Here is a 26476-nt window from a genome sequence, read left to right as displayed (position 1 = left end):
GGGGAGTGTTTTAAATACACAATAACATGACAGAACCCATGGGTGGGTTATCACTTAATACTTGGGTTGTTGAAAGCGTATGTCTTCACCACTTACAACATAATTTTGTATTATATATTACATTTTGAGTAGTTCGGATAAGCGGTAGAAAATGGAATGGAATATTACATTTTGGTGAATAAATCCTTCAAAATCCTACACACTGTACCTTTAACTAAAGGAATTACTATTTACCATAATGGTGACTTCAAAATCTACTCTTCTTTTTCATGTTTTCTTCAGTGATTGTGTTTGTTAAAGAGTACCTAGCATGAGATCATGAAAATTACATTTCGTGCAGTCTGTTATGTTGCCGTGTTTGAAAGTAAGCTGTCTGCCGAGTTGTTAGTCCGAAGGTGAAAGTTATTTGCTTGTAAAAATGGGAGTCGACTCTGAATCACACAAATGAGACATGGACTAGTACACCCGCATATCTACGTCACTATACATAGTCCCCGCCTACGTTTTGCTGAGACGGACGCGAAAACGTATTTCTCCTCAACCGAATACTGTCGCTCGCTCGTGATGAGTGTGTATCATATCTAGAACCTGTGTTCTACGGTGTGAAACTAAGTCTGTCTTATTTTGTTTATCTTGCTATTAACTTTGCATTTTGACACATTTGCCGCACGTGCACCTATATAGATATATTTGGGTGATACTACCATACTTTTCCATAACAATGACTTTCTATGTACCATGAAAACGCACAAACATCCTTCTCCGGTTGCGGAGGAGTTTGTTGTGGATTAGCGTCTTCTGATGCTTCCTCGTCATACTCGGGCTCAAAATGGTACGGTAAAATCGCCGCCTTCTCTAGCTTCGCATATAATATTCATGACATCCAACCACATGTAAACTGCAATCCTGTAATGATGGTAGTTTGGTTCCATTGCGACAAATGATAAACTCGTTTGACCAATCACAACAGACTAGACCAGGGTTCCTCAACTCTTACCCTGGAGGTCCGGAGCACTGCAGAGTTTAGCTCCAACCCTGATCAAACTCGCCTACCTTTGATTTTCTACTGATCCTGAACACCTTGATTAGCTTGCTCAGGTGTGTTTGATCAGGGCTGGAGCTAAACTCTGCAGTGCTCCGGACCTCCAGGGTAAGAGTTGAGGAACCCTGGACTAGACCATCTGACCTATCACATGACACAAGGTTAGGCGGGATCTAGACGGATGAATTGTGGAACGAATCATTTGAGGGTCAGTCAAGAAATAAGGTACGAATAACTGCCTATTATTACAAGATTATATTGTTTAAACACATTGTATTTACATAAACTTGTTGTGGGACACTCCATAAACCAAAGTAGGGCCTAAAAAACATATCCTTAACAGCAGGTGTTCATCATTAATGATCAATCATCACTTGTAATGTGAACTCAATTGATTAATTAACTTCATGAATAAATTTACATTTCACACCATAAAGGCTCTGCTTTAGTGTACATTTACACACCCGTATGTGGGGATCATATATTCTCCAGCGGCTGTGCATTTAACACCAGGGAACTTTGAACGAATGGCTCATATTCAACCAAAGAAATTGTGACTAACTAAGACAACATCAGTAATACATAAAACAAACTACACCGGTAATGTGGAAGCGGAGAACAATGTGGTGCATGAGCCATTTAGCTTTCAGCCTGACAGCTCAATATAACGACGTAAACACACACAGAGAGAGAAGCAAGCAGCAGAGTATCCAGTGCAACACACAAGAGATGAAAAGTAAGAAAAGGGTGTATATACAATAAACCCGAATAAGTTGGGTGTACTTAAAATGTAAGTATATTTTCTCTAAATTATCTACCAAAAATTATATTTCAACCTACCATGCATGTCTTTGGACCAGGGGAGGAAACTGGAGTACCCGGAGGAAACCCCCGAGGCACGGGGAGAACATGCAAACTCCACACACACAAGTCGGAAGCGGGAATTGAACCTCCAGGTGTGAGGCGAACGTGCTAACCACTAAGCCACCGTGCCCCCCTAGAAGTTACGATGAGAGGTCCCACTGAGATTTTAACTTGGATCGCTGGATTCAGAGTCCAGAGTGCTAACCAGTACACCATGGAACCCTTAAAGTAATTATAAAGCAAAAATTCACAACATTAATGCATTTTAAGCCACGTTAACATAAATAAAATACAAATAGTTCTGACATTTATAAAGCGTGTTCCCTGCTAACGTTTTTATGCTGCAAATGTAGTTTCTTATATGCAGAGGTGGACAATCCTGGGGCCAAAGAGTAAAAGTCCTGCCATATTTTTGCTTCAACCATGAACTCAGCAGCTGATTTCATCAGCGGAGGAACCAAAACATTCCTTTCAAGTCACAAGTCAAATCTCAAGTCCTCAAAGAGTTAATGTTAATGAGATCATTAAGTGAGTAATTAAATGATGATTGAGCATTAGTGATGAACACCTGCTGTAATTGAGATGTTGATGTTTTATTGGTTATATGATGTCACCATCATGGAGATCAGTGTTTGCTTTTGTTGGACTCTTGACCCTATAGTTAGATTTTTCACTGTATCAGTTCATGTACTGTTATAAAGCAGAGAGATCAGTTCTGTGAAGTGTGTAATTCTTCACTTATTTTTTATGATGAGTTGATCTAATACTGAAATTTTTATAGGCGAGATATTTCTTTTAGATCATAATCATGTTAATGTTTAGCATAATGAACCCAGTACACTCTGTGTTTAAACTAACTGTTTATCTAAAAGTATGAGTGAGAAAATTCAATAGCAAAAAAACACATGCTAAATTAAAACTTCTAGACAGACATCAAGAACCAGCATATGAGGCTCAACAATGGTGACGCTCAACAAAATGCTTCAAGCTGCAATGCATGAAAAACTCCCATCATGCAATGCAGTATGACTTATAATTGTCACCACTGTTGAGGTTCATATGATAAATGTTCATGTCTAAAAGACTGATCCCAATATTGAAGCTTTATTGTGCCATTGATTTAGGAGGTTTTTATATCCAAATGCAGAACATAAACCTAGAGAGATTTAAACCAGAAATACAAACTATTCTGTTCCTTCAAGATTTGATTCAGCATTGAACAAATGTTTGCCATGAAAAAAATATTGTAATTATTTAAGAAGCAAGTATCTTTGAATAAATAAGCCATTTATATAACGCTTGGTTGTGTATTCCTGTACACCTAAAGTGCTTTATAACCATAAGTGGGGAGTCTGTGAGACCACCAGTGCGCTCACGACATACCAGCATTCGGTTGAGAGAAGAGACAGAAAAAGACCCACAACCTATTACTGAACGACTCAAGAGCACAACTAAAGCAAACACTGACCACAATTATGGTGAAAATGTTTTTTTTTTCAGCTGATGTCATCCAAGGCTGTGACTGAAGTCAGTTGTAGTTCTTGTGTTTCTCTTTTCTTCAGTGATGTTGATTGTTAACAGCAGGTGTTCATCACCCAATCATCATTAAATTACTCACTTAATGATCTCATTAACATTAACTCTTTGAGGACTTGAGATTTGACTTCAGACTTGCTTGTGACTTGAAAGGAATGTTTTGGTTCCTCCGCTGGTGAAATCAGCTGCTGAGTTCATGGGTGAAACAAAAATATGGCAGGACTTTTACTCTTTGGTCCCAGGATTGTCCGCCTTGATGGATTGATGTAGCCGATAGTACATGATTTGTATGTAGTTCTATTTTGGTCTATTTGAAAAAGCCGAATATACATTTTTGTAAACACTTTGTTTTTTCTTACGTTATTACACTTTATTCTCAAAATATGTTTAAGTGTAAGCGTTAAAAGGAATATGAAGCAGACTATTATCTAGGCAAAGGGCTTATTAATATGCTTAGACTCTGCCAAGACGAACGTGCATCAGCTGAGCTCATCAGTTGAACCGGTCTGGTTCACATCTCGAACGTGTCCGAAAGACAGTGAACCAGCTCTTGGTTCAATGAATGTACTGGTGATCCAAAAACTGTTGCAACTGATTCTTGAATCATTAGCGAGAACCGCTCTAGGGGGTGCATGCGTGGGTAACTGAGGAAATATGTGGATAAGTGTTTCTGGAGCCGCGAATCGCTTTGAACGATTCAGTTTGATTTGGTGAACCGGTTAAAAAGAATGATTTGTTCGCGAACAGGCCACCACTATGCATTCTCTTTCAGGTGGTGATTGCAAAAGAGGACTTAACAGTTAAATGTAGGTGTGTTTGTCATTGTATGACACAGGGAGGTGAAAAAATTTGGGAAGGAAAATATTGTTTTACTATGACAATAGTAGAAATCTCTCCTGAACAATTTAGACATCAAGAATCAGCTCATGAAACTCAACAGTGGTGACACTCAACAGAAGAAAGCTTCATGCGTCTATGCATTGTGGGTAACAGCCAAGAACAGAACTCCTCCATGACTCCCAGCATGCACTGCTGCATGAAGAAAAGATGCAACTCAACTTTGTCACCATTGTTGAGATTCATAAGCTGATTCTTGATGTCTGGAAGTTTAAACTGTAAAAAAGATTTGAACTTTTAGATTTCTGCAGCTTTCATCTAAGCTGTCAAAACAGAGATGTAATTTGGGGATACATACATCTAATAAATAGTCAAATAAATAAACCAATTTCAAATTTGGTGACACTATGGCTGCAGAGATTACACAATTAACCCTTAAGCAAATGCTCTCTCAAAAATGATTTTCACTAGATACTGCAGTTCCTATCCTAAGTTTACATTGAACTTTACAATGATTGTCCTTTCTGAGTAATGACTAAAGTTTGATAAGCATCTTCTATTTTTGCTGTATAACACCATTAAGCCTTAAAATATAAACCTTGATATTTTGTTACACTGTAAGACCAGCCATTTTTACAGTAATGTATTTGTGCTTTAGCATTAGTCGTTTTAAAAGATTGAACTTCTGCATGAGTCAGACAAATATATCAGCAATACAATGACAAGCAACTGCCAAGCAATCAAAAATGTGTTCCTTAGATATTCATTACCACTGGGAATGTTTTGGATGGTGTTTTAAATATGCTTCAGAATCACACTATTATAAATTTCAACAAACTTTCCATAATTAATCAAGTGTGAGACCCCACCAAAGGAAACACTCAACACTATTATTGTGACTTCTTATTATTTCTGCTTTATTTCACTTATAGTGGTTATTTCATCATTAATGAGATAATGAAGTGACAGTTGATGCCTTAACTCAACCCGATTTAACTCATTAACTTGTTCATGTGTTATCTAGAGAGACATTCAAAACATTCAGGGTGGGAATGCACGTGGACTGGAGTGGTCTATGCAACACACTTTTTGCTAGCTGGGTGAAAAGCTTCAAACCACAATGCATGCTGGGTGCATATAGTAGTAGACTCATCGGTTCTTTTCTACCATCCTGCAGAATCATTCTCGTTGCTTAATCGTTCCACTTAGTGCCGAAGTTAAATGGTTTTTTTCTTTCCCACCGCAGGGCTGATAACAGAAATCTTATGAAATCTGCCTTGGTTACACAAGAGACTGAGATAGAACATCTCTGCACGCATTCTTTTAGCTGAATCAGCACGATTCAACAACCTTGCGAAATGTCAAGCTGTGAACAGTTCGTGATTGTGACATGTCGAACCAGGCTCACATGGAAACATAACTGTAACCTTTTCAGACCGTGCTTAGAATGGTTCGGCGCCATGGATGAAAAGCGCTCATTGTTTGTCACCGTTGAAAAGGTTTGTATCTCAAGTGTCTAAGTGTGTCTCAATAGCCAAGAAAGACTTTTTACTGGGATTGTTCCTAACACGTCACTTACAGTTGCCACATTATCGTTTCAACCAACCACTTTCTAATGAACCTTCTGTCATCAGAAGAACATAAAGCTGCATTTCCATAACTCACTTACAATTTCATTGTATAAGTTTACATCACAAAACACTAATGCAATTGGTGCAAGAGTGAAAAAAGCAACAATGTAAAAGAGAAGAAAACATTGATCACCATAATGTTGGCTTTAAACATAATAAAACCACTATGAACCAGAGTTAGACAGATATAAAGTGAAAGTGGTGTCTGTAGTAAGATGTGAATGATGTTTGTGTTTAATTCTCCTCTGGTGACATCTTGAAAGATTTAATGTGTTCATGTATTATTAACAGTTGATGTTGTGACTTCAGAGAGTTACTAGATTCTTCAACTCTAGTATGTTACTGTAAAAATGGCTGCACAGCACATTCCCTGGTGTAAAAATGTACACCCTGGTGTATATATGAGTCCATACCTACGGGTGTACAAATTTACACTGAAGCAGAGTCTTTCTGGTGTGAAATTTTTATTTATTCATTCAGTTAAATAATCAATTGAGTTCACGTTACAAGTGATGATTGATCATTAATGATGAACACCTGCTGTTAACAAACACAATCACTGAAGAAAACATGAAAAAGAGAAGTAATTTATGAGGTCACCAATATGGAGAATAATGATTCCTTTAGTTAATCTCCTTGCTCCTTGCTAAAATATATGTTTATTTTAATTCTTTCAGTGTTGTCGTCTTATTAACACTCATAAGATGTTAAACACAACGTTTAGCTAAAGTTATACGTGAGGTAAACTTATGTGGTTGATTTGTTGCAATATATCTGGAAATTTTGTGTTAGTTAACCATTAATGTAAAATGCTTTATATAACACATAAATAACACTGCTGCGGTCGAAATATCACTTAAATTATTCTGGAGAAAAAAGTAACATTAATACAGAGCTACATCTAGACATCAACACTCATCATTCAAACCTCAATGATGGTGACAAACTACAGAATTATTAAAATGAACAGATCAACTGCAATGCATTCTGGGAGTCATAGAGGAGTTTCTACCATGATGTTACCCAGAATACATTGCTACCTAAAGTTAATCTGTTGTTGATTGTCACCATCATTGAGATGCATTAAAAGATTCTTGAAGTCTGTGTGTTTAAATAAAAGGTTTTGACCCTTTAAAAATAATTGGGTATTACTATGCAGGTTCAGAATAACTTATTATCAAAATATTTTAAGTATAACATTTTGGTCCTGTAGCATACACCAAAATCGCCACTTGGCCTCTTTGAACTTTGCTTTTACTGGAGTAAAGACACCAATAAATGAGAATGTTACAACTGAAGAATTTTATCATCATTGACAAACAAGGATCAAGAGACCAACTAAAGGAAACACTAAACACTATCAGGGTGACTTCTTATTGTTGATGTTTCTTCAGTGATTGTGTTTGTTAAGAGCAGGTGTTCATCGTTAATGATCAATCATCACTTGTAATGTGAACTCAATTGATTATTTAACTGCATGAATAAATTAACATTTCACACCAGAAAGACTCTGCTTCAGTGTAAATTTGTACTCCCTTAGGTATGGACTCAAATATACTCCAGGGTGTACATTTAACACCAGGGAGTTTGCTGTGTGGTAAGGTCCAACGATGAATGTAGCCATTGTAAATTTAGCCAGTGTAAAGCTAAACTGAGACTTTAGAATTTTAAGAGAATGTATAAAATAAAGGATTGAAGCTGCATGAAAATTGATTGTGTAAAATACATGTAAATTCTCAATTATGATAATCATTTTAAGTTTTTAAGTAGGCCAATGATCACTAACACATAACAAAACCCCACACTAAGAATGAATCCCTTTTTTGTATTTATTTCACATTTCTTACATTCTACACATTTTGGTTCTTTATTTTTTATATTGTTTGTATACTGTATTTTATGCTTGCTGTACCAAATAAGAATCAATTAAACTTAAACATTATTCATTGCATTTTATTACTTTTCACATTGAAAAGCAGATCAACAAGACCTGTTACTAATCAACATAATAATATAGTATTTATTCACAGTTATAGTTCCTAAGCCTAAAGCATTTTTAAAATAAATCATTTTTATTAACAAATAAAAACACTTTGTAACGTGTTTGAAGTTTACCCCGAAATGAAGATCCTTTTAATGAAAGATTACCTTTCATTAATTACCTGGTTATGTCAGAGAGACTCAGAACCAAAACAACGCCATAGTAAGCCAAGTCTGTCATTTAAATGTGAATGTGTTCAATACTGTACATAGTATTATATTATTATTAATGACTTAAACTTCAGGGTTAGGGTTAGAGTGAAATGTGAAATGGTCTTCCATCCAAATCTTTTGATCTGAAGGCGTGTTTAAATGTCTGAAACTACTTCTGTTTACAAGAAGAACATTTTGCAAACATATTCATTCCTTTCATTACATAATTGTATTAAAAAAAAAGTTTTATCAAGGATGACCTTATTCAAGTGCAGTGAAGAAAGCAGCAACAATACAAGTGGATTGAGCATTGTGTAATCTCATGCCACTTCCACAGAAGTGTTAAGCAACAGTTCAGTGCACTTAGACCCAGATTCCTCCTACAAAAACAGATTCAATGGAGCACAAAGAGAGAAGACAGCCCAGTTAACACGTAAGGTCATTTTATACTGAGAGAGTATAAACGTGAGAATACCACGTTTGCATGTAGAAGTTATGGAAAAATAACAAGCGTAACTGTTATCAGTGTTCACTTTAGTTGTGCTCTTGAATCTTGAGTGTTGACTTTAATTTTCACGTGACCTTTGTCAAAAGGCTTTTGCTGTGTTAATGAAAAAGAGAAGATCTTGCGCTATCGGTGGATTTCTAAATAATACTTTTTAAGGCAATTAAATATCTACTTTTGACTGTGTTGTGCTTAAAATGTTATATTTTCTTACTTAGATTAACCTTATTCTTTATCAACACTCAGACATACAAAGTGAAACACTATTGTAAGCGCTAATAGAGAACCAATTTAATCAACTCTGTGATGAGGAGCGAACTAAAGCGAACACTGATCATAGTAATGATGGTTATTTTTTCAACAACTTCCGCATGCAAATGCGATATTGACTCAATGACGTTCCAATAATAAACAGTTTTGATCATTGATTAAAAAGATTTCATCTGATCGCTTGATATCTGGTCTACTTGCAACTTTGTAGTAATCCTGAAGATCTTGATGAGTTTGTTCATGTGTGTTTGATGAGGGTCGGAGCTAAACTCTGCAGGAAAGTGGATCTCAATGTTTGGAGATGAGGACCTAGGGTGTAATGTGTTTTAGTAGGTTTCATCTTAGTTTAAATAACATTTTAAACACAAAGTAAATGTTGTCATTGAAATTGAACAAACCATTGCACATGCTTTCCAAAATTTCAACTGATTAAAACATTTTAGTTGAATGACCTTTAAAACTAGTTGAGAAACCACATCATTTTTATAGCTGAAGTCAAGGTTGGGTCATCTAGAAAATAACAATTAAGTTTTTTGGAAAAAGAAAATGAGTCTCAAAAATTCTGTGGAAGAACTATAGAGTAATTTGTTGAGTCAATATTTTTTTTACAGTGTAGTTGTACTTTGCCCGATGACATTATTGGATTATGAATCACAATTGTCATGGCAATGAAAAACATTTGTGTAGCCACTGTGAGTATGTTGATTAGCTAATGTAAATCAATGAGATCATTGAAAGGATTTATTTAACTTTTTTTTCTAGAAAGTCTAAAGAAATTTTTTAGCAACACACACACATCAAGAATAAGCATATTAAACTCGACGATGGTGACAATCAGCAGAATGAGAACTTCATGTTGCAATGAATGCTGGGTAACATTATAGTTCAAAACTCATGCTTGACTCATTTACATTTAAGTTAGTCATTTAGATGATGCGTTTATCCAAAGCGACTTACAAGTTGGGTAAACAATGGAAAGAGTTGGGTCAAACATTAGGACAACAAAAAGCATAAGAGCAATAAAAACATGTCTCACAAAGCCTACTACAGTGAACAGAGACAAGTTTAGTTTATCTAAGCTTAGTTAAGCATGCTTTTTTTAGATAGATATTGTAGAAAAGATATAGAGAGCAGAAATGATCGATAAAGTGTTGACAGAAGAGATGTGTTGTTACTTGTGACAGCAGGCAGATCATTCCATTAATGTGCACAGAGAAGTCCCTGATGTATAAATCTAGACCCCATTGTAGCGGTAACTAATTATTTTTTAAAGGGTCATAATTTTGCAATCTTTTAAACACACAGACATGAAGAATCTGTGAATGAATCTCAATGATGGTGACATTTAACAACAAAATAACTTTAGGTACACTGTAAAAAATGTTCCGTAAGCTGTGGTTACCAGTAAAATTCCGTAAAAAATACAGGAAAAGAACGTAAACAGTTTTGCAGTTTAAAACTTCAGGGCACAAACTTCAAACTGTGAATGAACTTAATACATTTGAGTATTTTATATCAACAACATTTCTTTATAGAAAATGAAAACTTGGTCTAAATGCATAAAAGTGAAAACATTACATTTACTTCTTTGTAATTCATTATTAAAACATCAAAGTCACTTTAAAACAAAGCACATCTTTGCCTGACCGTGAGTTAAACACAGACTCCACTCTTCAGCACAGTGGTGACCCACAAAACATTTAATATAAGAAAAGAAAAGAGAAAATACAAATTCCGTAGTTTTTACGGAAAAATACCGGCAGCTGTGGTTGCCAGTAAACTACCGTAAAATTACGGGAACATCCTGTTTTTATTCATCCAATCAATTCACAGTAGAAAACATGAGCCACACCCACTATTCATTTTGTAAATACGTCAGAATACTGAAGACGATCATCACTTCTGCTTCACAGGGACTGCAGCATAACAGCCATGACTTGATGCTTTATTGGTGTATTTAAAGTCACCGTTTTTGTGATCAGGTTTGCTTTAGTTGGCCTCTTTCAGCCGTCTTACATTAGTTTACAGTTTTCTTTGTGCTGCTATGACATTGTTTTATATAAAACATAGTTTTGTAGCAAATCACATCAAATGGAAGTTTGATTAGGTATTTACTTAATCTTTATCTGGGAAGTTGTTTAGTAATTAATTGTATTTTTTGTTACAAACACCTCAATGAATCTACTTTTAAAATTCAAATTTCATGCAACAATCAATCTAAAAAGTATTTGAACTGTTAAAAGCTTGCATTTTGACTCAGACATCAAGAATCAGTGTATGAATCTCAACAGTGGTGACTAACAAATGAAAATCTTACAGCCGCAATGCATGCTGGGAGTCATTGATGAGTTTTGTGCTTTGATGATACCCAGAATGCATTGCGTTTATCTTTAGAGGTTTTTTCTGTTGTCACCATTGTTGAGACAAACTGTTATATTCTAGATATCTGCTAGAACATTTATCATGTGTTAGATGTGCTGTTAAAGACATTCAGTATATTAATTAATTTCATTGAATATCATAAATGAGGACAACAAGTAACTTTAAAGCACTACCTCAACTCTTGAACATGTACTTACTCACCAACAAAAATAATTTTATGCGTTAGCTTTATCTGAGCTTTCCACCCACCTGAGTCAGTGTGTTTCAACTCATAGATGTCAATACTGGGGAAAGACTTCTTCACATGTAAAGCAAAGGGTCAAGACCACAACTAAAGCAAACACTCATCACCATAATGGTGACTCAACAAAACCATCAACATGTAAACTTGTGTTAATTCTCAATTAGAACTTTTGTAGACGTGCAACAGAAATAAAGTGACAGTGGTGTCTGTAAGTGAAGGTGATAAAAGTGTTTGTGGAGTTAAAAAAAACTCCTTGTGAAAACTATGGAATTTCACTGTTCATTTCCCAGAGAATTTGACAGTGTTTTCCGTATTTTTATGGACGTTTTTTGACAACAGTTTTCTCTGTGAAAACTACAGAATTTCACAGTTAATTTCACTGTATTTTTTTACAGGGTTTTTCCGTAAAAACAATGGAAGTTTTGCTGTTAATGTTACAGACAATTTTACAGTGTTTTTCTGTTTTTTTTACGGACACTTTCTGATAACAGGTTTTTTGTGTGAAAACAACAGGATTTTACCATTAATTTCACAGGCATTTTTTACAGTGTAGCAATGGATTCAGGGTAACAGCATGGTACAAGACTCTTCTATGACTCCCAGCATGCTTTGCAGTTGTTCTGTTCAATAATTCTGTTGCTTGTCACCATCATAGAGGTTTGTATGAAGAGTGTTGATGTCAAGATGTATCTCGTTGACAGTGTTAATTCTTTTCCTTTAATGATCTAAGTGATATTTCTTCTACAGGAGGATTATTTATGTGATATATGTGAAGTATGTAACATAAATAGTGTTAAAACTGAAACTTTCACAGAAGATCAAGATTTTCTCCCTATATGTTACTAGCCTCATATTTAGCTAAACTTGATTTTTAACAACTGACAAGTGTGAGTAAGACATCAACACTGATAGAATTTACGTCAACATACATCGTTGATCCAAGGCTAAGAGATTAACTAAAGGAATCACTGTTCCCCATAATGGTGACCTCAAAATCTACTATTCTTTTTCATGTTTTCTTTGGTGATTGGGTTTATTATCAGAATGTGTTCAATCATTCAAATCAATCATCACTTGTAATTTGAACTCAGTTGATTATTTAACTGCATGAATAAATGAACATTTCACACCAGAAAGACTCTGCTTCAGTGTACATTTGTACACCCGTAGGTATGGACTCATATATACAACAGGGTGTACATTTTTACACAAGGGACTTTGGTGTTTGTTGGCTGGGCAGGAGGACTGCAGCTTATCAGAGCAAAATACAAAAAAAAAGAGATGAACATGGAAATAGCATTTGTGTTTACTGTAGGAAACAAAATTTCTGTTATTACATCAATGTATTTGTGAATAGAAATGATGTTTAATTGATCTTTTATACCTGTACTTATGGCTGTTTCCTGTTCTTGGTTTTGTGCTGTTTTTGATTTCTGCAAGAACACTTTTTAAAGAATACTCTGTAAGCCCTTACTTGCCAGCTAGTGACTGAAGGTGTTTAACAGTAAACTACTGCCATGACTTTCTGAAGATACATCATTAAAATAATCTATGAACTCACTGAAGTCACACAGTCTTACATGAACATCAAGTGAATACAATAAATCTGTCAAGATCTCCCCGGAGGAGAATTAAACACAAACATCATTCACATTTTCAATTATTACAGACACTTCCACTTTATTTCTGTCATCTTTGTGGGATCTTGTTGAGAATTAACAGAGATTTATCTCAAGTTCATTATAGTGTTCATGATGTTTAAAGTCATCTTCATGCTGATCAGTGTTTGCTTAAGTTGGACTCTTTACTGTATTATGGCTCGTTACATTTATCAATAGCAGCATTAGAACTTTGTTATGGACAATTATCCAATAACACTGAAAGAGTGTTTTAAAATTGCCTTTGCTTAATAACTGAAAATACATTTGAAAGAGGGTGATTATTATGTAATAATAATAATATTAAGATATATTTAGACATTTACATTTAGTCATTTGGCAGAAGCTTTTATCCAAAGCGACTTACAGTGCACTTATTACAGGGACAATCCCCCTGGAGCAACGTGGAGTAAAGTGTCTTGCTCAAGGACACACTGGTGGTGGCTGCTGGGATCGAACCAGCAACCTTTGATTTACCAGTTCAGTGGTTTAACCCACTAGACCACCATCTCTAAGATATGTTTGGTAAAGGAAAGCGAAGAGTGTGGTTTAAGTTGGTGTTTAGATTTTCATCTAGAAGAGAGTGTTGTAACCATTTTTGTAAGAGGACCTTCCTTTTCTGGGATGGTAACGCCCTGTTATAAAAAATCTTTCTGTGAATAGAGAGTGGATATAAGTGCAGCGCTCTGAACAGAGGTGACTGACTCACTGACACGGCTGAGAAACTCTACAGTCACAAACATACCAACAGGTAAGATACATTTCTTTTTAAGAATATAGACAATTCTGATTCCTGCTGTATTCAATAAAATAATATTGTCTTCTTACCATGCCAATTCAAATGATTTTACTGTAAATATCACGCTTAAAGGATAGTTACATTTTAAATTCCTAAATGTACTATTTTACAAACATGATACATTCATGAATATGCTTTAGTCGAGCAATTGACCTAGTCTGCAAGAAACAACTTTTTACCACAGCATTACTCTGCTTGTCAAATGTCTTCTCTGGATCAAACACCACACCTTAGTTTCTTATTCGGTCATGATGATAATCGGACCATGAGCCCAAATACAATGCTCTGTAAAAAAATAAAATGTAAAAAAATGCAGAAATGTATGGCAGCACAGCAGCACACCAAAGGTTTACCATTAACAGAAATAACAGTATTCACTGTGCAAAATTCCATTGAAATTAACAGTGAAATTCCGTAGTTTTCAAAGAGAAAACTGTTGTCAAAAAACATCTGTAAAAATACGGAAAACACTGTCAGATTCTCTGGTAGATGAACAGTGAAAATCCATAGTTTTCACAAGGAGTTTTTTTTCAACTCCACAAACACTTTTATCACCTTCACTTACAGACACCACTGTCACTTTATTTCTGTTGCACGTCTACAAAAGTTCTAATTGAGAATTAACACAAGTTTACATGTTGATGGTTTTGTTGAGTCACCATTATGTTGATGAGAGTTTGCTTTAGTTGGGATCTTGACCCTTTGCATATTATGTTAAATGTCTTTACCTAATTTTAATAAGTGGTGGGCCGTTATCGGTGTTAACGTGCTAAAAATGTCGCCGTTAATCTATTCTCAAAGTTGGGTTGGGAGCTGGGTCTATACTACGCAAGCTATGATGACTTCACATTCATATTTTAGCACGGATATATATCTAGCTTAATTGCACTGTAGGCGTCGAGAACGAGATTTTTCAACTCGTGTCATTCGCGCTGCCTCATCATCTCATAACCAGGCTTCATTCGCGCAATTAGCGCAGCAAGTAGGTCCATGGCGTCTTTGCATTGCCTTGACATGTAAATCACTCGCGCTTGACGCGCCATTCACATTTGGTCTGAACACAACATAAGGTTACTGTGAAATTACAACATCAAACGTGACGTGCTACTATGGATGCAGCTATGAAGTCGCCGGGTTTGCTTCAGGCAAAATTTATTTTTAAGAAGCTTCCCAATGGAAACCTCGACAAGACTAATGTTGTTTGCACCTTGTTCAATGTGGAATTGGTTTACTGTAGGGAATTGGTTTACATACAGTTGGTTTAAAAAAAAAAATATTATCTTAACAGGTAGTGTTTAGTTGAAACCAATAACTTTGTATTGGCACATAATGTATTATGGCTCCTCTTTGACAAATCGCTTGTTGCTCCCTAACTCTTTGAAAGTCGCTTTGGATAAATGCGTCTGCTAAATGACTAAATGTAAATGTACTGTAGGAGCTGTTCCAGTCTCAAGTACCACCTAAACGATCTAATTCCAAGTACCACCTAATTCCAAGATTAATCTAGATTAAAAAAAAAAATCTATGCCTACCACCAATTTTAATACAATGTAAAAAAAATCCGTAATTTTTACGGAAAAATTCCACCAGCTGTTTTATATTAACATCATTTCTATATATAAAATGAAAACTTGGTCTAAATGCATAGAAGTGAAAACATTACATTTTTTTTTTTTGTAATTCATTACTAAAACATCAAAGTCACTTTTAAACAAAGCAACATGCAGCATGACATCAGCAACTCATTGCCTGACCTTGACTTAAACACAGACTCCACTCTTCAGCTTAGTGGTGACCCACAAAACATTTAATATCAGAAAAGAAAAGAAAAAATACGAACACCCACTATTCATTTACATTACATTTAGTCATTTAGCAGACGCTTTTATCCATAGCGACTTACAGGTGGGGTAGGCAATGGAATCAATTGGGACAGCATAAGTACAACAAAAGCATGAGTGCAATCAAAAAGAAAACTGGTCTCATATAACCTAGCACAGTATACAGTATTCATTTTTTTTTTTTTTAAAGAGTAGAGAAGAAAATAGAGTCAGAACAGATCAGTCAGATGTTGACGGAAGAGATGTGTTTTCAGACGTTTCTTAAAGATGGCTACAGAATCTGCAGATCTTGTAGCAGCGGGCAGATCATTCCACATAGGTGGAACTGATCCGGAGAAGGTGCGTGAGAGAGATTTTTTACCTTTATGGGATGGCACCACAAGACGCCGTTCGTTTGCAGAGCGTAGGGATCTGGCGGGTACATATGTCTGCATTAGTGAGTGAAGATAAGGTGGTGCCGAACCAGTGGTGGTCTTGAAGGCCAGGAGCAGAGTCTTGAATTTGATCCGAGCGACTATAGGGAGCCAATGTAGCTTAATGAATAGAGGAGTGACGTGTGCTCTCTTCGGTTCATTCAAGATAACTCTTGCCGCAGCATTCTGGATCATCTGTAGAGGTTTGGTTGTGCAAGCTGGAAGTCCTCCCAGTAGCGCATAGCAGTAGTCCAGTCTGGACAGAACCAGAGCCTGTACTAGGACTTGCGTAGCATGCTCTGATAGGAAGGGTCTAATTTTCCTAATATTGTAGAGGATGAATCTACAGGACCGGGCGGTGCTGGCAACTTGATCTGTGAAGTTGAGCTGATCATCGATCACCACTCCCAGGTTTCTTGCCTTTCTGGAAGATGTGATGGTTGATGAGCCCAGTTGAATGGAGAGGTTGTGTTGAGTCTTTGAATCGACCGGGATTATAAGAAGTTCTGTTTTTTGAAAGGTTCAGCTGCAGGTTATGGCCATTCATCCAGAGCGAGATGTCAGCCAGGCAAGCTGAGATGCATGTAGAGACAGTTGGATCGTCTGGGCGAAAAGACAGGTAGAGTTGTGTATCATCCGCATAGCAGTGAGAGGAAAAGCTATGTTTCCGAATGACAGAGCCCAGGGATGTAATGTATACAGAGAATAGCAACGGACCAAGCACTGAACCCTGAGGCAAACCTGTGTCGAGATATTGGGACTCAGACACCTCACCTCTCCAAGATACTCTAAAGGACCTACCCGAGAGGTAAGACCTGAACAATTGTAGCACCATTCCTGAGACCCCCATAGCCTTGAGGGTGGACAGGAGGATGTGATGGTTAACGGTGTCAAAGGCCGCAGATAGATCCAGTAGGATGAGAACAGATGAGCTGGAGGAAGCTCTTTCCAGTCTCAGGGCTTCAATGACAGAGAGCAGCGCAGTTTCAGTGGAATGACCGCTCTTGAAACCAGACTGGTTGCTGTCTAGAAGGTTGTTCTGGGTGAGAAAGGATGAGAGCTGGTTACATACAACACGTTCTAGAGTTTTCGCAACAAAGGGGATGAGGGATACCGGTCTGTAGTTCTCTAACAGTGCAGTGTTACGAGTAGGTTTTTTTAGTAGTGGGGAAATACGTCCCTCTTTGAAGAGTGTAGGAAATGTACCAGTGGTGAGAGACGAGTTGGTAATGTGGGTCAGAGAGGGAACAACCGATGGGGAAATGGCCTGGAGGAGATGAGTGGGGATGGGATCTAGGGGGCAGGTAGTCGGGTGGTTAGAAGAAATGACCTCGGAGACGTCCTCTTCATATAGGAGAGATAACGAGGGTAGCAAGAATGTGTCTGGGAATTGGGCGTGGTCAAGAGGCGGTGGAGCAGAGAATTGATTGCTGATGGTGGTCGTTTTCTTTACAAAGAACAACGCAAAATCGTCAGCTGTTAAGTCCGATGGATGTGAGGGGGAAGGCGGGCAAAGAAGAGCAGAAAAGGTTTTAAAGAGAGTACGAGGGTCAGGAGAGTTGCTGATTTTAGAGCGGTAGTACTGGGTTTTCGCATAGGAGACATCCGCAGAGAAGGAAGAGAGAAAAGACTGAAAGAGAGAGAGGTCGGTAGGTTCTTTTGATTTGCGCCACTTTCTCTCAGCAGACCGGAGAGAGGCGTGATGCTCACGGAGAACTTCAGATAACCAGAAGGAGATGCACGAGATGGCCTAGATCTGAGAGGGCATAAGATGTCTAAGCAGGAGGTTAGTGTGGAGCAAAGGGTGTGGGTGGTGGTGTTAGCATCAAGGAGAGAGAGCTGTTTAGGGGGAGGTAGAGTGGCTGAGACTGCAGAGGATAAGCGGGAGGGAGAGAGTGATCGTAGGCTGCGTTGGAATGTGAGCAGTGGGGAAGCATGTGTAGTGTCTGGAGAGGTCAAGTCGAGTTCAAGAGTGATGAGAGAATTATCCTACGTGTGCAGCGGGGTGACCTGGGAGTGATGGGTGAAGCAATAGCGTCTGTAGATAAGATCAAGTTGATTACCAGATTTATGGGTTGCTGAAGTTGGGACTCGCTTGAGGTCAAACGACGGCGTCAGGTTGTTGAAGTCAGGAGCCTGGGATTTTTCCAGGTGGATGTTGAAGTCTCTAAGTACCACCAGAGGAGTACCATCTTTGGAGAAAGATGACAGAAGCACATCCAGCTCCTCCAAGAAAAGTCCAAGTTGCCCTGGGGGACGATAGATAACTACAACATGCGTGTTAATAGGGTGGATGACAGTAACAGCATGAGACTCAAAGGCGGTGTTGTTGCAAGAGGGTGCCAGCTGTTTGAATTTCCAGTCATTGAAATAAGTTGTCCGGTTCCTCCACCCCTCCCTGATATGCGTGAGCTGCGTGAGAAAGTGTAATTATTGGAGAGGGCAGGCGGTGTGGCAGTGTCCTCTGGTTCGATCCAAGTTTTCGGTAAGTGCTAAAAGGGAAAGACCAGAATGTTTAGCAATAGCTGTGATGAAATCTGCCTTCTTTACAGCAGATTTGCAGTTCCATATGTAACCGGCACGAATCCACCGCTCCAAGCAGGTCTCGAACCGGGTCGGTCCGGCATGGGAAACGGGCGCTCTAGCGAGGAGGCTAAATGGACCTGTTATTCACGCACTCCTGTGAAGCATCCTTTTTGGCTGTGCCTTGAATGTAGACTGCGTGTTTGTCACTGTGCTGCTACAGTTATCTCTCTTTTATGGTTTCATTGTGAAGTGTCGTAAATTCAAGATATAACAATTATTTTGGGACTAAGAACATTGAGAAGTCATTGGTAAAGAAACATAGAGGTTTTGATAATTTCATAAACCAATTGTTCAATATTTTGGACACAATAACATTGAATAAATGTAGAACACAATATGATCGACCTTCTCCTTTATAAATAAACTGTATTTAATCAGGTAGGTTTAATAAAAATCAGGTATATAGGAAAATTTGAAAACTATGAAAATAAAGATGATAATTTGATAACAGAAAGAACTAATACGGCTAATAAACGGCATACATTTGGATTTGAAATAACTGAATACAAACATTATGAACAACAATAAAGAACAAACAAGCTACACCTCAACTTGAATCCTCACTTTCAGAGTGGAAGACGGAAAGAGACTGAAATTCATAAATCGAATAAATAAATTGTTTGTTTTTTAACTAGCGAAATATGTTAAATAAATTATAATTTATACAAAACATAAAATGAAAGTACCCGTCCAAGCTGCGTATGTCAAAGAAAAAAGCACGCTATGAGCAGACCTTTAAAGTATTATCCTACAAGATCAGATGCTTTTTTTGAACACAATACATAGTAAACATTGTTAAATTACGAACTTGTGTTCTAAAACTGATGAGCAAACACTCTGCCTAATGAGCCAGTAGATGGCAAATCGACACCATTTATAATTGTTCTCGGTCGCTGTGGCCCATTTCTCAGATCACACTGAAATTTCTCAGAGCATTTTTTTTGTATAAAGTATGTATATTCTGTTGTTTCCTGCATTATCTATTGTGTATGACATGTAGATCATAACACATTAGGCATATAAGCCTACTGATAGGCTGCTTTAAAGTCGCTGAAAATAATATAGTTTGAATGAGAGTGTTGTACTATTCTAAAATGTGGAGGAAATGGTGTAAAGACCACAAACTTTTGAACATTAGTTTTGTCATGGTTCCACTATCATGTCATGTTTTATTCTTGTTTTGCTTTGGAGCCATGGCATGGCCTTTAGTTTTCTGGTGGGAGAGAGACTGTTGTAGCACCTATGTGTCTGCATACTCTCTCTCTCTCTCCGGTCTGCGTCAGTGTTCCCGCCATATTGTTCCTCGTCAGCCTTTTCCTGTTGCTTAATCCCCAGCACCTGTTCCTTGTTAATGATCCTGTGTTTGTCACCCTATAAAACATCCTCGTGTTCATTGTCCTGTAATCGTTCATTGCATACCATACCTCGTTTGTAGTTGTATGAGATGCTGTATGCTGTTCGTTGCACCTTGTTCCATGTAGCTGAATATTTACACCTTGTTCCCTGTTCCTGGTTCCCTGTTTAGAGTCAGTGTCCTTGTTTTATTGTTAGTTTATCAAGTCCTATTTTCCCCATTGTGGGTTTTGTTTTGCCTTTTTTGTATAGTCTTGTTCTGTTAAATAAATACCCTTGTTTACACCAACCATCTCGTCCGGTCTCTGCCTGGACTTGGGTTCTCCTGCCATTGTCTCCTAATACACCCATGACAAGTTCAGTAGTTGAAAATGTTGAATTAAAAATCTATTTATCCTAAATAGACACATAGAGACATGGGTGATGTGCTTCATTTACCCTGAAATATTAATCTGCTATTTATTTTTCAGATTTTATTACTTCAACAATGTCCTTCCGAGCACCTGTGTGTGTAATTGGCGGCCAAGGAGGTAGTTCCTTTGCATTTACCGGTGAGACAAATGGTGCCATTTTAGAAAAAATTGGGGTTTGGGTGGGGGGATGGCAAGTGAAAGGTGTCGAGGTCTGGCTTTCTGATGGGAGAAACCAAACCTTTGGAGAACCAGTTGGACCTTATCAAGAGTACAAATTCCAGCCAGGTGAGAGTTTCACCTCACTGTCCCTGTGGGGAAATGGAGCCGGAACGCGTCTTGGGGGCATTCGTTTCAAGACCACCCTCCAAAAGGAATTCTTTGTGAAAATGACAAGCTGGGGATTAAAAACAGAATACCCTATGGATGTTGGCTCTGGATATTGTCTGGGTGTTCTAGGAAGAGCTGGTGCAGACATTGACAGTATGGGATTTGTGTTTCTCAATGCTATTGAATCGGCAGAGCTTACTGATGTCAACTATCCCACTATTAACCAAATGATACCACAGGTGGCAGTGGAAGAAATCAAATCTGTAACTTACATAAATGAGTCATCCATCAGTCAAAAGCAAAAAATTGAAAGCTCAAAAAAAATATCCAAAACATCCTCATGGTCTCAAAAAATAAGCTCTTCGTTAACAATTTCGATGGAAGTAAAGGCTGGTATTCCGGGAATTGTTGAAGTTTCAGCAGGATTCAGCTTTACCAATGGGAAAGAAAGCAGTTATGGACGGGAGCATACGGAGGATAGAACAGAAACTGTGTCATCTGAAATAGAAATTCCACCCGGGAAGAAGGTGGTTGTTGATATCGACATTGGCAGATGCAGTTTTGACCTGCCATACACTGGCACAATGAAAATTAAGTGCCGGAATCAAAGTGTGTTACAATATAAAACCGAGGGCAAATACAAAGGTCTAACTTACACTGATATAAAGGTTCATGCTAAAGAGTTTAAACTTTGATAGCTAAAACGATTGAGAAATCAAATATGATTTAATTTGACTGATTAATTTATAATCAGTGATCACACATGTTTTGTTTGATTTTAAATTTTCTTGGGTGTTGGGAATGGAGAAATGTTTTATTCTGTTCAATCTTAGATCAAGGTTTCAAGCTCTTTCCAAAAACTGTGACAATTCTCTCTTTTTGTGAATAAATATACAAACAACATTGTTATGTTAATATTTTTCATTGTGTTTTAAAGTTTTGTTGTCAGTAAATTGCACGTACAATGCCACATCCCATTGTATAACAAAGAAAATTCCACATGCATCAACAAGAAAAAGAAACTACAGAGAGTACTTAAACATCATACACAAATGTATACTACACATAGTTTACATTTCCATAGGATGTTTACATGCATTTAAAAAAAAAAAGTTAAAAAGTTAATTTTTGTGGGAAAATGTTGAAGGAGGGGCACATACCGACCGTTTTTTATATTGCTTTACTATTTTTTGATATTTTAGATTTTTCATCACATCTTTATTGATTAAAAAAATAAAAGAAAGCACTACAAAAATATGTTTGCTCTTTGTGATCCTTCATGAATGTGACATTCACACCAACATAATATGTATAATAAAACAAACACCCTTTTAAAATTGATACAGCTTTCCTGTAGCTCAGTGGTAAGAGCATTGCGTCAACAACAATGGGTTCGAGCCCAGGGGATTGCACTGGCCTATGTATAAATGTATAGGACATTGCGATGTAAGTCGCTTTGAATAAAAGCGTCCTTGCCGTTTAGAAAGGAAAGCGCAGAACGTGGAAAAACAAGCGAGGGAAACAATAACGTATGCGTAAAAAAATGAAAATATAAGCAAATAATAACAAAATAACAAGGAATGAGTAAAACAACCAAGGGAAACTTTATTTAGTGTGCGATATGGACAACTTTGTCTTTATGGACTAATCTTATGCAATATAATTTAACATGCGTTTGAAGTTCTGACTCATGGTTTAATTTTTTTTATTTACGCTTTTAATATGTTTTGCCCGCAATATTTTTTGGAAGGATTCCGATCCCACAACATGTGCCTCGTCAATCGCCCGCCAAAAAAAGATTGTTATCCACGGGAGCACACGCAGCATGTTTACGTTGAATCTTAATTGACATTAATAATGACCAGGTCATAATAATAATATGGCATCTGTTTTTCTAAAGTATACTTATAACTACACATTATCGGCAAATAACCTTTCGATCCAACCTGATCTCATGGCGAATTCGCACTAATTCATACGAGTTGACCAAGTGGCTAAGTCGTACGATATCAACGACCTGTGTCGTACGAAAACGTACGTTTGGTTCATGGCGTTCAAGAAACGTGATGTCGTTCTTATGCTCCAAACATCGCGAGGTTTAATGACAGTTTACACGCGCCAAGCTTTGGTAAGTGACGGTTAGGGTCTCCTGTCTTAATATCAAGATAAATGATTTTAATCAATCCGTTTGTCTTCAATCACTTCATAATAGCCTACGGAAGCGTTCTTTGTGTCCCACATTGTAATTAATTTCGAGCGACTAAATGCTAGCGTCAGGTTTTCCTTCGATCACTTTATAATAGTTATATTGGGTTAAAAGAAGCCGTATGTTAACTGTGATTTTTGGTGGTTAAAACATGCCGCATTCACCATGCTTTTATTACGATTATGTAAATAAGTTGTACTGTGGTATTTGTAGTTACGGCACAGTACCCACCCAAGAACCATTACCATGTTTTTACCACAGTGACTGCAGTTCAACACTGTCAGGTGTGCTAAACGCACGGTTATCATAACATTTACCATGCTTTACCTGAGAAACTAGCTCAACCTTGTCAAGTGTACTAAACACACGGTTATTATAACATTTACCATGCTTTACCTGAGAAACTAGTTCAACACTGTCAAGTGTACTAAACACACGGTTATCATAACATTTACCATGCTTTACCTGAGAAACTAGCTCAACCTTGTCAAGTGTACTAAACACACGGTTATTATAACATTTACCATGCTTTACCTGAGAAACTAGTTCAACCTTGTCAAGTGTACTAAACACACGGTTATCATAACATTTACCATGCTTTACCTGAGAAACTAGTATAACCTTGTCAAGTGTACTAAACACACGGTTATCATAACATTTACCATGCTTTAGCTGAGAAACTAGTTTAACCTTGTCAAGTGTAATAAACACACGGTTATTATAACATTTACCATGCTTTACCAGAGAAACTAGTTTAACCTTGTCAAGTGTACTAAACACACGGTTATCATAACATTTACCATGCTTTACCTCAGAAACTAGTTTAACCTTGTCAAGTGTACTAAACACACGGTTATTATAACATTTACCATGCTTTACCTGAGAAACTAGTATAACCTTGTCAAGTGTACTAAACACACGGTTATTATAACATTTACCATGCTTTACCTGAGAAACTAGTATAACCTTGTCGGTAACACTTTATAATAACTGCACGCTATGAATCATTAGTTAAGCATCAGTACTCAACTCAACTCAACTCAACTTTATTTATATAGCGCTTTTTACAATTTTCATTGTTACAAAGCAGCTGTACATGAGACACATTTAATACAAGTATGAATTCTAAAGCAGCCCCCCCGGCCAGGCAGATAGTGCAAAACAATATGCAAACGGTAGTGAGGAACCCAAAACTCCCATCGAGAAAAAAAACCTCAGGGGAACCCAGGCCCAACCAGGGGATTCCAGTTCCCCTATGGCAAAAGCTGCTGCCTCTGCACAAGCTCAACAGTGCTTGCACAACAAGGCTTAGTAAAAATATAAAAATTAAGGATTAAAGATTATCATTAACAATCTAATAGCATTTGAAATGTTGTAGGAAAAACAAAGTTGTCGCGTCCTTTATCCAGCTCTATCCTCTCAGCACTTGTCAGGTCACCGCTTTCCATTCTCAGCTCTGCCATCAGGTCTGGGCATGAACTGCATCCTGCGGTAACCTTGGAACAAAGAGACAAGACTGGCTGAGAGTAGAGTACTGTTCTGCACTCTTTGATGCAACAAGTGCATCATTTGTTGTTGGATGTGTTCCTGGTTCCGGTTGATCTAGATAATGCAGCCTAAATCCTCTGAGGATTAATATTATGGAGGTGTAGTGTATGCAAGATTAAAAAGATGAGTCTTTAGTCTAGATTTAAACTGACAGAGTGTGTCTGCCTCCCGGACCGTGCAGGGAAGAATATTCCAAAGTTTAGGCGCTAGATAAGAAAACGATCTACCACCTGCACTTGATTTTGAAATTCTAGGTATTACCAACTGACAGGACCCCTTAGAGCGTAATGTACGTGGAGGTCTGTAATACAATAGAAGTTCATTCAAATACTGCGGCGCTAGACCATGTAGGGCTTTATAGGTAATAAGCAAGATCTTAAAGTTAATGCGATGCTTTACAGGTAACCAGTGCAAGGTTGACAGAACCGGGGTTATATGCTCATACTTTTTTGTACGTGTAAGAACTCGAGCTGCCGCGTTTTGAACCAGTTGCAGTTTTTGTAATAGGCCCGCAGGGCAACCACCTAGAAGTGCATTACAGTAATCTAGTCTTGATGTCATGAATGCATGAATTAATTTCTCTGCATCTGAAAGTGACAGCATATGACGTAATTTAGATATATTCTTAAAATGGAAAAATGCAATTTTACAGGTGTTTGCGACATGGCTTTCAAATGAGAGAGTACTGTCGAATACAACGCCAAGATTCTTAGCTGATGACGAGGATTTTATGGAGCATCCGTCAATCGTTAAGCAGTATTCTTGGTTGTTACGCATAGCAGTTTTCGGTCCAGTAAGTAACACTTCTGTTTTGTCCGAGTTTAGTAGTAAAAAATTGTTACTCATCCACATTTTTAAGTCAACTATGCAATCCTTTATTCGATGAAACTGCTGGGTTTCATGAGGCATCGAGGAAATATAAAGTTGAGTATCATCAGCATAACAGTGAAAGCTAATTCCGTGTCGCTTTATTATATCTCCTAGAGGTAGCATGTATAATGCGAAGAGCAGGGGTCCCAAGACTGAGCCCTGTGGTACACCGTACTGGACTTGTGATTTGCGGGACACCTCATTGTTTATTGCTACAAATTGAAAACGGTCGTATAAATAAGACTTAAACCATTTCAATGCTATTCCGTTAATGCCGACGTAATTTTCGAGTCTATGTAGAAGTATGCTGTGGTCAATGGTGTCAAATGCAGCACTGAGGTCTAGCAGCACCAATAACGAAATACAGCCACGGTCAGACGCTAAAAGCAGATCATTTGTAACTCTGATCAAAGCAGTCTCTGTACTGTGACATGCTCGAAATCCAGACTGGAATTCATCATTAATGTCATTCCTTTGGAGGAAGGAGCATAATTGAGTTGAAACTACTTTTTCCAGAACTTTAGATATAAAAGGTAAATTCGATATAGGCCTGTAATTCCCTAGTTCTTTAGGGTCGAGTTTGGGTTTTTTTAAAAGAGGCCTTATAACAGCCACCTTAAATGCTTTAGGCACATGTCCTAATGTCAGAGATGAGTTAATAATACTAAGAAGAGGATCTATAATTTCTGGGAGCATTTCTTTCAGTAGTTTTGTAGGTATAGGGTCTAGCATGCATGTTGATGATTTAGATGATCTAATTAATCATAGTTAATTAATCATTTATGAAGCATTAGCCCCATATTAATAGACATTAGTAAGCAGTTTATAAATACACCTATAAATGCTTTGTTCTTGATTTATAAGCATGTATATAATATGCTTAATAATCAAATTTTCATACTTAATTAAGGATGAATTCATCATTTCTAAATTAAGGATATCATTACTTACAAACAAG

At 37.3% G+C, this 26476-nt stretch overlaps 2 protein-coding genes across 2 annotated transcripts in view; both read left to right on the top strand.

Annotated features, from left to right (window-relative positions):
* LOC130421317 (uncharacterized) overlaps positions 1-26476 on the top strand; it is a 792526-nt gene that overhangs the window by 481247 nt on the left and 284803 nt on the right. The window lies entirely within an intron of this gene.
* On the top strand, positions 13867-21948 carry LOC130421314 (aerolysin-like protein). Its single transcript, XM_056749132.1, has 2 exons — positions 13867-13913; positions 20625-21948. Exon 2 carries the CDS (start codon positions 20642-20644, stop codon positions 21587-21589), a length of 948 nt encoding a protein of 315 aa, XP_056605110.1. The 5' UTR covers positions 13867-13913; positions 20625-20641; the 3' UTR covers positions 21590-21948.

Source organism: Triplophysa dalaica, chromosome 5 (genome assembly GCF_015846415.1).
Source record: "Triplophysa dalaica isolate WHDGS20190420 chromosome 5, ASM1584641v1, whole genome shotgun sequence".
Taxonomy (NCBI): domain Eukaryota; kingdom Metazoa; phylum Chordata; class Actinopteri; order Cypriniformes; family Nemacheilidae; genus Triplophysa; species Triplophysa dalaica.
The sequence above is the reverse complement of the archived record's forward strand: the minus strand, read 5'-3'. Positions and strand labels throughout refer to the sequence as shown.

Coding starts and splice junctions, on each gene's coding strand:
- LOC130421314 (XM_056749132.1), top strand. CDS start 20,642: ATGTCCTTCCGAGCACCTGTGTGTGTAATTGGCGGCCAAGGAGGTAGT.